Source organism: Kogia breviceps, chromosome 5 (assembly GCF_026419965.1).
Source record: "Kogia breviceps isolate mKogBre1 chromosome 5, mKogBre1 haplotype 1, whole genome shotgun sequence".
NCBI lineage: Eukaryota > Metazoa > Chordata > Mammalia > Artiodactyla > Physeteridae > Kogia > Kogia breviceps.
Window position 1 is genome coordinate 131,430,314 of NC_081314.1, and position 12,915 is coordinate 131,443,228.

A 12,915-nucleotide genomic window follows, 5' to 3' on the forward strand; every position below is an offset into this window, starting at 1 on the left:
CACTTTGGAAATTTAGAGAAAAAAAATTTTAAATAGTCTCTTTATTATTAACAAATAATAGAAATTATGAATGGGTTTTTTTTTTGTTTGTTTTTTTTTTTTTTTGCGGTATGCGGGCCTCTCACTGTTGTGTGTGGCCTCTCCCGTTGCGGAGCACAGGCTCCGGACGCGCAGGCCCAGCGGCCATGGCTCACGGGCCCAGTCGCTCCGCGGCATGTGGGATCTTCCCGGACCGGGGCACGAACCCGTGTCTCCTGCATCGGCAGGCGGCCTCTCAACCACTGCGCCACCAGGGAAGCCCTATGAATGGTTTTTAACTCATTATCAATAAAAATATCAGAGCTAAATACAGAGGTATCTGTATACTCAGGATCACATATCAATTAAAAAATTTCCTCCATATTTTAAGACATACAATTAAATAGTACATATTTTTTATAAAAGCAACTATAAGATGTGCAACACCTGCAGGTAATAACTGTTTGTAAAAATCAAATGAAAGCAAATATATCTACCACGATGTTTGTCACAGCATCATTTACAACAATCACAACAAAACAAGCAACCTAACTGCCAAAAATAAAGAACAGACACATTGTAGTGCCTGGTGTAATGCTAGATTAAAAAGAGTGTTTTCAAAGAAAATTAAATTTCACGAATAAAGTATAAAAATGTTAGATGAAAAAAAAGCTGGTGACAAAATGGGAAACAGAATTACATAACTATTAAAAATAATAAAAACAAAACGTATATGCCAAAAAATACACTGAAAGGAAGCCAAATGGTTTTTTGGTAGTGGTCACATTTTCTAAACTTCGTAAAATGAACATGTGTTATTTCTGTAATCAGCGAATTTCAAGCACACAACCGCAACTTGCAGCACACATTACAAATGAGATGCCTATTAACCTCAGTATATATACTTTTCAATGCATTACTGAGAGGTGTTGGAACAATATCATGTCAAATAAACTGAGATTTCTTTTTCTTGCCTATCATCTAGGACCCATGCAGATAACTGTGTATTTTAGTACAACACTGACAATGGAGCATACCCATAGAGTATAACGGCAAATTTTCGAAAGTTGTTGTTTCTTTCTTAATGACTCATATTACTTAATAACTCCTAAATATACCTCCAGTTAAAAAAGACAAAATCAAACATTTCACTAAGTAAATTATTCATGCTATCATAGCTCTTATCCCTACAAAACATAAGTTATTAAAAGTCCCAGAATAGGGACATAATAGCAGATACAACAATTAAAACGAGAAGAGGAAGCTAAATTGGCATTGGAGGCAACAAAAAACACTAAATTTCTCTTTTCTAAGTTTGATTTTATTTTTTTCTTTTTTCTTTTTGCAGTACGCGGACCTCTCACTGCTGTGGCCTCTTCCATTGCGGGGCACAGGCTCCGGACGCGCAGGCTCAGCGGCCACGGCTCACGGGCCCAGCCGCTCCGCGGCATGTGGGATCTTCCCAGACCGGGGCACGAACCCGTGTCCCCTGCATCGGCAGGCGGATTCTCAACCACTGCGCCACCAGGGAAGCCCCTCTAAGTTTGATTTTAAAAATCAATCTTTCAACTCATTCCCCTTCACAAACTTTCAGAAAGCAAATCAAGCTGGAGCCAGCATAACTGGGACCAACAAGGATCACTGATCTTGGCAGATGGCCTAAATGGAAAGAAAACATTTTTATGGGTTTTCCTGCTTAGCCAAATGGGAGGGGCTTCACCTTCTAAGTCCTTCCCCACCCAGAAGGAATCTACAGGATAAATGTAGTCTTCCTATTCAACAATCCACCCTGAAACAAATGTAGCTTCCAGATGCAATTTTTTGAGAAAACAAAGAAACAAACAAACATTAAGCAAGATCAAGGATCTTTTCAGCACTTCCCTGGTGGTCCAGTGGTGAAGAATCCACCTTTCAATGCAGGGGACTCGGGGTTCGATCCTTGGTCAGGGAACTAAGATCCCACATGCCGCGGGGCAACAAAGCCCGCTCTGGAACTGGCGCGCCACAACTACAGAGTGCATGTGCCTCAACTAGAGAGCCCGCGTGCCACAAACTACAGAGCCCACGTGCTCTGGAGCCTGTGCCCCACAACTAGAGAGAAGCCCTCGCCCCTCAATGAAAGATCCCACGTGCCGCAACTAAGACCCAACACAGCCAAAATTAAAATAATAAAATAAATAAATGTTTAAAAAAGGATCTTTTCTGAAGAATTTTTGATGATTAATGCTGCTTAAACTTGGTTAAAGGTAAGGGAGACATTATCCTTTTATTTCGGCAGCATGGTGTTTCTAAAATATATTTTCCCATAAGAAGTTATTGCTACTATATAAAACTCCTAAAGCATATCTACCACTAGATAAAACAAATTAAGAATCATTCTGTGTGTCCTTTCAAGCCTTTTGACTCTTTTTTAACCATCACTAAACTGAAGGTAGATACAGAATTTTATGTACTGATTTCATGGCCCAGCTTTTTCTGAACATAAAAACTATTCGTTTATTATAGAAATTAATAGAAAAGGCCTTAAAATAAAAATCACCTGTAACCCCACTGTTTGGAGATAAACACTGGTGAGATTTCTTTTCCATGCATATTTTGTTTTACACAGTTGAGAATCAGACTCTATAAACTGGTTTTGGAGTATGACTCATATTTAAAGTGGAAGATCACATAAAAAGAAGTCTGATGTCTCTCCGAGGTGGGTGATTAGCCTTCCCCGATGAAGAAATGCTCAGGGATTCTGATCATTCCTTATGAGAGAACAATCTAGACAATCCTTAAAAGTATAGAGTATTCAAGGGTTTGTATCCATCTCATGTGCAGAGGCCAGGCTCATCAAGCATCGTTCCCACTGGACATTTATACAGTCCCAGCGCACACATCTTCCAGGACTTCATAAGGGATCGGATCTACAGAGTTCAGAGGTCACAGGACTGGAGGAGCCAGAGGCATTGACTAGCTATCCTATTGGATTATCGCGCTGGGGCATCTGGGCATTTAAAAAAATCCTTAGAGTCCACAATAAAAATGTTCTCCCATCCCTATCCCCATTCTTAAAGCTAGATGGAGTCTTATGTAGCAATCTTGAATGTTGTTCTGCTGTTTATTGTGTCTCAAGAGAATTGTTTAGGATAAATCCAAAAAACTACGCTGGTACAATATCTGTCAAAGTATCCAAATACATGCTTTTCACACTAAAGAAGATTAAGTTAGCTGTAGATAATTGACACAAAAGCAGTCACCTAGAAAACAATGTTTGCTTGCCCTAAAATTTTATTGAAACAATAAAATTCAAAATTAAAAGGAACTGAACAACTTTCATTTCTCATCTGACCATATCCGAATAGCTTCCTTGTCATTACTACTTGTAAGTTTGGAAAGCCTTGAGTATAAAATGAAATAAAATGAGATTCAAGGTAGTAATTCCTTAATTTCTAATTCCTTTGGATTAAACTATTAACCCTACTTTGCCCCCATAAATCAACAGTGACTCTCCTTATGCAGTGTACCTTGCCTTTACTGGACGGTGGCAAATGCAGAAGAGCATCAGTTTCAATAGTGGATCTATAACACCATGAAAAGTAGTAATTCAAATGGAAAGGGGTTGAATGCTTTGCAAAGAAAATATTCTTGGGTAATAATGATGTGCTTGAATCCCGTATGAGATAATTAATAAAATGTTCAAATGATTAAGACAGATCTTACCGTCTGGTGCTAGAGGCATAACTAAAAGCAAAGGGTGAAATGAGAAAGCCAGCTCACTCTCAAGGGAAATCATCCACTCCATGGGAGGAAAGGGGCAACAGCAACCTAATACACTTTCTCCATCTAGACAAGGAATGCAAGACACCTTAGAGCAGGGATGCCCAAGGCAAATACATGGCTTAGAGAAAAATAACCCAGTGTGGCACCGGATCCTGCATCTGATAAAAAGGTCAGGAAGGCTGTGTGCTGAACATAACAGGCATTTTTCTCTCTTCAAGCTTTGCTTTGAATTTTAATATGCTTAATGTTTAAGACAATCTTATTTGTTTTCTAGGTAGCACCTTTCTAAGAATGAACTTTAGTAAAATAATCTCTTTTGTCTAAAGTATTTATTTAGATACAGCCAGAAATTTTAGAGGGTACTTATGGTAATGCTAAACAGTAATTTTTTGTTCAAGCAGCAAGTAGTATATAAGAATGTTGCCTATTAACTACCATAAAGTGGAAACCTGATCACGCAGAGAAATTTATCCTGGAACCACAGAGGTTCCAGCGACATGGCTGTGTCCTTTATGAGACACATTTACAGTGAGATTTTTAAAAAAGTCTTACTCAGTGCCTCCAATTCAGAGCCTTTCCTCAATGATTTGATTTTGTAAATCAGGTGGTTATTGGCTCTAGTACAATTCTCTTCTCATACTGTAAGGAACATTGGATTGCGAATTGAAAGATCTTGGGCTTTGGTCCTTATTCTACCACTAAATAGCTGTGTGAGTTACTGCAAGAAATTCAATCTCGCTGACCCTCATTATTTGTGCCTGTGAAGTGAGACTAATAAAACCAACATTGCCTGCCTCACAGAGGAAGTATTTCAGTGGGTGCCCTATACAAGTATAAAGAGCTTGACAGCGCTATGTGTAACAGATGTTAAAATCTAGGGAGGGAAAAAGAGGGAAGGGAGGAAAGAAGGAAGGAACAAAAGGGAAAGGGAAAGGAAGAAAATAGGAAAAACAATATTTAAACTATTGGGACTGTGCAGTATTAACGGAATTAAAATAATATATAAATCACACACTTATGTTTTCCCACTCCTTTTCCTGAAAACAACACACTGTGGTATTCATTGTGGTTATAGTATACACCACCTTTTATAATATTATTAGTTAAAGAATGAAATTTTGCCATTCGCAGCAACATGGATGGACTTTGAGGGCATTACGCTAAATGAAGTCGGGCAGAGAAAGACAAATACTGTATGATATCACTTATATGTGGAATCTAAAAAAAATACAACAAACCAATGAATGAAACAAAAAAGAATCAGATAAAGAGAACAAACAAACAAACAAACAAAAAAAAACTAGTGGTTACCTGTAGGGAGAGGGAAGGGGGAGGGGCAGGGGAAAAAACGGGGTTATTATGGGATTATATGAAATCTTGTGTGTGAAACTTCTGAAAATTGTAAAGCACTACAGAATTTAAAGAATCTTTCATTTGATTAAAAAAAAAAGCAGGAAAAAAAGACTTTTGGAAAATTTGATATCACCTAGGAATCAAGTAGTACCCACATTCCTCAATTCTAATCTAAGCTCAGTAACAAAGTAGAAAGCATTGTACGTTCTATTGACACTTGTCATGTTAGGGTCTAATTTTTGGTTCAGTGGAAAAATACCAGGGATTCATACAGGCCAGGTACCTACTGGAAACACTTAGGATTATCTAGTCCCACTTGTAGTCAAGAAGCGGTAGTGTCGATGTGTTAATTTAATACCAGCTACTATATCAGACCTGGAAAATTGGCTAAACACATCACAAGTGACGTCTTCTGCAATTATGCAATCTGTTCAAAAGATGAAAAAGAAATCTGATACATGCTGATGCCAAAGCCTCAGCAGGAATCAACTCCTTCCCATCCTTTTACACAGCCTTTCAGGGAAAGAATGATTGCATCAGCTTTTCCATTTCCTCTTGCCTATTTTCACCCTGCACATTACAGCTCTGTAAACATTTGTGGAATATATAGCTCTGTAAATATAGTGGCATGACACATTTTGAAGTGGCCCTCTTTCCACAGTGGTTAACAAAATACGGTGAGTAAAGCTCATTAACATTACTATTAAATAAATGCCTTCTGGGTAAGATTAATTATCAAAAATCAAATTACTTAGGATGGCGGTTTTCCAAATGGTATATAACTCGGCTGATCATGATAAAAACATGTATCTGATAGTAATCATAGCATAGTCTCAAAATCTCCTGACTTCGTATTTAGATCTGAACACATTCTAGGTATCTTTTGTTCCTTCTCACAGTGGTTTTTCCCTTGGAGTTTCAACACTCATGCCATAGGAAGAGAGCTTTCCAGAGACGGGGAGGTGTATGGAGTAGGGGCAGGGAGGATACAATCCATCTGGGGTCAAAAGAAATTTGCCACAATAGTGGCACGATGGTCGTGAAGCACGATTTTAATGTGGATTCCACCCTTTAGTTAATTCTGACAATTCAGAATAGAATTATGAAGCAGGGAGATCTAAGCAAAATGTTCTAAGTTTATTCCTGAAACACAGCTACAGTTGTGAGTGTTATATCAGGTGTCATCAGCAATAACATGCATCCAGAGACCTAGTACCTGTTCCCAGTGAGCTTATATCATAAAGAAAATGTATTTGAAACATTTCATAGAATGGGTAAGTGAGAACCAAAAGAAACAAATCATTAACAAGACCTGGCCCACCTAATTAATTAACTGGATTCCGATCTACTTCCTACCTTATACTGAATGAAATGGTTTTTAGGTTTAACAACTAAATTAGACTGAAATATACAGTTCCTGAAGACAGCGGACCTCCATATTTCTTGACATTGGAGTTCTGTACCTAGTATTTAAACATTACTTATTTTAATCTTATTAAAACTTTACTTCTTGACCAGTCAGACAGCAATGGCTTAGAAGCCTTGTAAAGTATCTAGGAACAACAGATAAGGAGGAACAAGGAAACGCTTCAATTGCCAAATGTTTAAGAATCTGGTTTTCCACATTTTCTTTATCATAAATCCACCAGATGAAATCTTCATTCATTGGGCACTAGCCCAGTTTTCTATTAATGTCTCAAATTGTGTGCAGGCAAGAACAGTCATCAGTATGTTCTTATGACATTCATGTTTGACCCAAGTATTACAAAGATCTCCAGAATCTGTCATCCCGACCCTCTAAGTTTGCTGTTGGGACTTTTTAAAAAGACAGACCCCTTTTAGTCTTTACAAGATGTCATTAGAATGAATATCCACATCCTCCACAGATAAATCGCTATGTCCTTATTTACAACTATCCTACCGATGAATAAACTTCGGGAAAACATCTAGATGCCAGCTATCAGATCAAAGACTGCTGATTTTCCCAATGCCTGGTTACATTAAAAAATCAACTAGGAAGAGACAGAACCAAGTCAGATTAAAGATGGAGTATGAGAGTATTTCCAGAGGAAAAAATATGATACCACATAAAACAACTCAGTTTCTAAAATAACAAATTAAAGTAACATTTGAGGTCAGAAAGGAACACACATTTAAACTTCAGTGATCAAACTGTTCCCTCTAGTTTGATGTAAGCAGGAAAAAAAAAAAACCAACTTAAACCCTAATTCCCCAATTATCTTCAAACAGGAGGTGTAGCGGGTTGCTGTAGAAAGCGATTTTTAAGAAATTAGCAAAATGCACATTAGGCTCTCTTTTCCATGAAGTCTATTGGAGAAACACACAAGGTCTGAATTCTACTAAGTCCAGTTAATTAGTGTGCATGAGAATCATCTACAGAATCTGGTAAAATTAAGATTCTTGGGCCCCACGACTCGGCATTTTCATTCAGCAGTTATGCGACAGGTCCACACATTTTTAATGATAATAAACACACTCGGTAAATTCATTCTGAGGCAGGAAGCTCAGACATACTGCTCCTTTATCGGCAGGACACAGGCTACTTTAAGAGTCCAAAATATAGTCCAATGTAGACTGGCAATATGCTGAAGGAAGAGCCTGCATATCTGGTCTAATAATTAGAGCATCCTTCCTTTTCATCCCCAAAGCCCATAGCCAATCAACGCCAGCTCCAAGGTCAGTCAGCTCACCTAAGCAGCGGTAGGGAATCACAATGTGGGCATGGGTCTTGCACTGCTTCCGGCCTCTCTTGCACCAGTTCTGGATGGTCACTGGTTGGTTGGCTTCCACCACATTGGTGATCTGCAGTTCAGGGTAGACCTGGGAGAGCATACAAAAAGGGTAAATCGTTACCAGAGGCAGGGCTGGCACACAGGCAACCCATTGAACCGCCACTGTTAATTCTAAGGTTTCTCAAGCCTGCTCTAATTGTGATCTAGCTTGGGGAATTCAGGGTAAAGAAAAAGATCAAGAACCTATCATTCCATTCAAAACATTAAGCAATATAACTTTTACTGCACCCATTCCGGCTTTACATATTTTCTAGGGGAGATAAAATAGAAAGGGAGGAGGGGGCCCTCTTAAAAGCATGGGGTCATTTCAATGCAAAATAAAACTGGTGTGACAATGATACTCTGTAATGCCTTAAATAAATGTTACAGTAGATACACCTGGGAACATTACCATGACTTAAATTCAACCCGCCCATGTCTTACTCAATTAGGCAAATATTTCACATACAGGACATGCCACAGCAAGCTTCCTACATAAAAACCTTTCTCTTTATTCAAAGTAATTTACATAAGAATAATTTATCAAACAGTTACCATGACTGTCATTTAGATAAAGAATTGCACTGCTGAATCTCTTCCCTTGATAATTACAGCCCTTTGCTCTGATTACTGTTCTCAACAAATCATGGTGTTTACTGAGCACTTGGAAAGAAATGTGAAACTTGATGAACTAAAATATATTTGTGAAAATATCAAATCCCTTCTATTTATTAATAATAGTAGAGATTTGAAGGAAAAATATAAACATAAAAATTTATTTCCAAAATGGGCTTTCCCTTGCATAAATCTTGCATTTCACCAGAGTTGCTGTTTTGCCAGTTAAATACAATGAAAAGAGAAAAGCATACAAGAACTGAGGGTAGAAGCAAGGGGATGGTTATAATGATGGGACATGAAATCTAAAGTGGGACTATGAAGGTTGAGATACACGTTTAAAAGGCTGTAGTATTGGGCTTCTCTGGTGGCGCAGTGGTTGAGAGTCGGTCTGCCGATGCAAGGGATGCGGGTTCGTGTCCCGGTCCGGGAAGATCCCACATGCCGCGGAGCGGCTGGGCCCGCGAGCCACGACTGCTGAGCCTGCGCGTCCGGAGCCTGTGCTCCGCAACGGGAGAGGCCGCAGCAGTGAGAGGCCCCGCGTACCACAAAAAAAGGCTGTAGTATCAATGAGTCCCTGGTATGCGCTACTGAATTTTTGTCCTACAGATACCAAAGAAAATGGGGTGGTTAGAAGCAGTACTTGGAGAGTCAGAGAGTTGAAACTAAGATTCTGGGGGAGTTACAGTTATTGGTAATTGCAAGGAGTGTAACATGAGTATCAGAGGACATGGCTGAAGAATAATGATAAAGGCAAGATCGCTGGAGGAATGAAAATTAAAAAAAAAAAAGAATCTGGAATCTTGGATCATCAAGGTTGATATTAAAATCACCTAAGAACGGGGCTTCCGTGGTGGCGCAGTAGTTAAGAATCTGCCTGCCAATGCAGGGGACACGGGTTCGAGCCCTGGTCCGGGAAGATCCCACATGCCGCGGAGCAACTAAGCCTGTGTGCCACAACTACTAAGCCTGCGCTCTAGAGCCCGTGAGCCACAACTACTGGGCCCACGAGCCACAACTCCTGAGCCCACGTGCCACAACTACTGAAGCCCGCATGCCACAACTACTGAAGCTCGTGCGCCTAGAGCCCATGCTCCGCAGCAAGAGAAGCCACTGCAATGAGAAGCCCGTGTGCCACAACGAAGAATAGCCCCCTCTCACCGCAACTAGAGAAAGCCCACACACAGCAATAAAGACCCAACACAGCCCAAAATAAATACAAATAAAATAAATAAATTAAAAATCACCTAAGAATTACAAAAGATGCAGTTGACTGAATGACAGACAGGACCTAAAACCTTCAAAGATTGAGGAGGATGCCACTGCAGTAGAAAGAGCTCTCCAGATGCCTCCAACAGGTGGAGGAGAGGGGTAGATTAGTCCAAGAGCATGTATTTCACAGTTTGGGTGGGGGACATTTTAGGGAGAAGGAAAAAATGGTTTGGAAGTGAAAATGAGTGAGAAGGAACACATCCTTACCTCTAGGCACAATGCTATGAGGGTTGCAAGGGAAGAACTACCGGAGGAGGCTACAGGGGAAGCAGTGCCTTTGGGGAAAAACCAGGTTTCAGAGCAAGAAGATACTGTCCACAACGTGGGTTATAGATAGAAGGAATTTTTCTTGTGATTATCAGTCACATTCAAAGAGAGCGTGCCATGATCCTGTCTTTACCTGAAACGTTGATATTTTGGTCACTGTGGAGTTTTGGGCATTAATTTTTACTTTTTAGTGCGTTAAAGGAGTTCCCTGATGGCCTAATGGTTAGGATTCTGGGCTTTCACTGCCATGGCCCAGGTTCAATCCCTGGGCAGGGAACTGGAAATCCCACAAGCCATGTGAAACAGCCAACAATAAATAAATATATAAATAAATGACAAATTGGTTATATTTTTAAAAAATAGTGCATTAGAATATTATTTATCTTGCTTCCTGATTGCCTCACTTGTCTCACCCTTGTCCCAACCCCGAGGTCAATCAATTAAAAAATCAGGCACTGAGAATGAATAAGAACTGTGGTACATCCAATGGATTACCTAGCACTAAAAAGAAAGTAGCTATCAAACCATGAAAAGACATGGAGGAATCTTAGTTGACGGTTACTAAGTGAAAGAAGCCAGTGTGAAAATACATGTATGATTCTAACTACATGACATTCTGGAAAAGGCAAAACTATGGCGACAGTAAAAAGACCAATGGTTACCAGGGGTTGGGGGAAGGAGGGATGAACAGGAAGCACATAGAGGATTTGGGGGGCAGTGAAATGATTCTATATGATACTGTCATGGTGAGTACATGTCATTATACATTTGTCCAAACCCACGGAATGTACAACACCAAGAGTGGACCTTAAGGTAAATTATGGACTTTGGGTGATAATCACGTGACAATGTAGGTTCATCAATTGAAATAAATGTACTATTCTGCTGGGGGATGTTGAGAAAGGGGGAGAAGCTATGTATGAGTCGGGGAAGCGGGTACACAGGAAATCTCTGCACCCTCCTCTCCATTTTGCCACAAACCTAAAACTGCTCTAAAAACAATAAAACGCTTGATCAGTGTCATATAAGGCAAATTCAATGGGAAGGTACATGCTATGAAAACACACAGAAAAGGATATCTAAATCAGATCCTGGACGGGTACTGAGTAAGTTATTCTTCCAAAACACTTGCCAGTAACTTAGCTGTAAATGGAAACAGCTCTTTCCCTTTATTTTATTTTGTTCTTAAATATCTTAACTCTTCAGTGCATGCATTTCAGTCGTAGATAATGCTCCACTTGAAATGCCACTAAAATTTAATATCCCCAGGGTTTTTTCCTGTATGAAAGGTGAATTGGCTTTTTGTGCAGCAATCTAATTCTCCCACCACCTCTCCTTGTTTATTATATCACTAAGTACAGCACTCATGAGTCATAAACTCTGTGACACTAGAGAGCTTGCCATGAGGGACACAACATTATGTGCAATAAAGTGTGAGTTACTATATTTTTCTAAAGGGGTTCTAGCTGCCACTTCACAGAAATATTACCCTGCTGAGGATTTTCTCAGGAGTTTTCAGTTTTCTATAAAAAAAACTCCTACAGGCACAGTCAAGTCATATTTTCTTCTTTTTAATTTAAAACCAAAAAGCTATCTGTAGGGTACAAATTGATAAGTTAAAAAAATAAAGGTCTCGGGCTTCCCTGGTGGTGCAGTGGTTGAGAGTCCGCCTGCCGATGCAGGGGACACGGGTTCGTGCCCCGGTCCGGGAAGATCCCACATGCCGCGGACCGGCTGGGCCCATGAGCCGTGGCCGCTGAGCCTGCGCGTCCGGAGCCTGTGCTCCGCAACGGGAGAGGCCACAGCAGTGAGAGGCCCGCACACCACACACACACACACACACACAAAAGGTCTCTTGCTCATGATGTGCTCCATCTTCAGTGTCCTAAGGTATTGCACCAATAATATCTGGTACAACAGAGCAGTAACTTACTTGGTGGATAATTTTCTAGCAGATAGAATTGCATACAGACCAATTAAGATCAGTGAAGACAGGACTTCTCCCCTGAATGTCACCAGAGCTTCACGAGGTGATCAGCCAAACACAAAATTCCCTTCCAGTTCCCACCTGGAAATCTAGGACGTATGTGTTATTTACTGTGCTTCAACTTCTCTCTCCAGAACGTGGACAATGATGATTGTTAATAGGCAGCTGGAGGAGATTATAAAATCTGAACCACGTGAATCCCGCACGTAGTTTGCCTACTGCCTTAACAATGAAAACGGAAGTGACAACTTCCACCCTTCCAGCCGCTTTTATCCTGAGACAAGGAGTTATTAATTCGACTTTGCCAAAGAGTATAAAAATTTGCTGTTCTCAGGAGCTTTATTTTAAACAGGGGAGGAACACCCAACATTACAGTCACAAAACTTCTTCTGAAGCACATCTAGTCCCAGTTAATCAGTGATTACCACACGCACAAGAAACCTCCAAGTCAGAAAGCAAAAACCAGAACACAAAAACACGACAAAAAACACACTAAAGTTTCTGGCAAAAATTCCGAGTACTATATCTTATTTTTCATTAAGCAGTTCCAGTATATCACCAGAGACAAATAAGCGTTTTTGTGTTATGAGACAAATAAGCATCTTATGTTGAAAAGGTAGCATAGTCTTCTGCAAGAATAAAAATTTAAGTAATTAGGCATGCAAATGTGCTCGTGGTTAGCTGAGTCCCTGACTTTTCACCATAATTAAGTATAAGCATAGCTCAATGTTTTATATTTTCTTTGTGCATTCACATCTTAATGTAGGAAATAAAGATATCTGAGATCCCTAACCTATTTAATTTGTATGTTTTCCAACACATGCAACTGCATGTATTGCTAACACA

At 39.8% G+C, this 12,915-nt stretch overlaps 1 protein-coding gene across 8 annotated transcripts in view; it reads right to left on the bottom strand.

The window, feature by feature from the left end:
- The window catches only part of APP (amyloid beta precursor protein), a 283,850-nt gene that overhangs the window by 197,040 nt on the left and 73,895 nt on the right, over positions 1-12,915 (bottom strand). For all 8 annotated transcript variants that reach the window (XM_059065310.2, XM_059065309.2, XM_067034957.1 and 5 more), the window contains exon 3: positions 7,848-7,977. In XM_059065310.2, the coding sequence (XP_058921293.1) occupies positions 7,848-7,977 (130 nt within the window). The remainder of the gene's footprint in view (positions 1-7,847; positions 7,978-12,915) is intronic.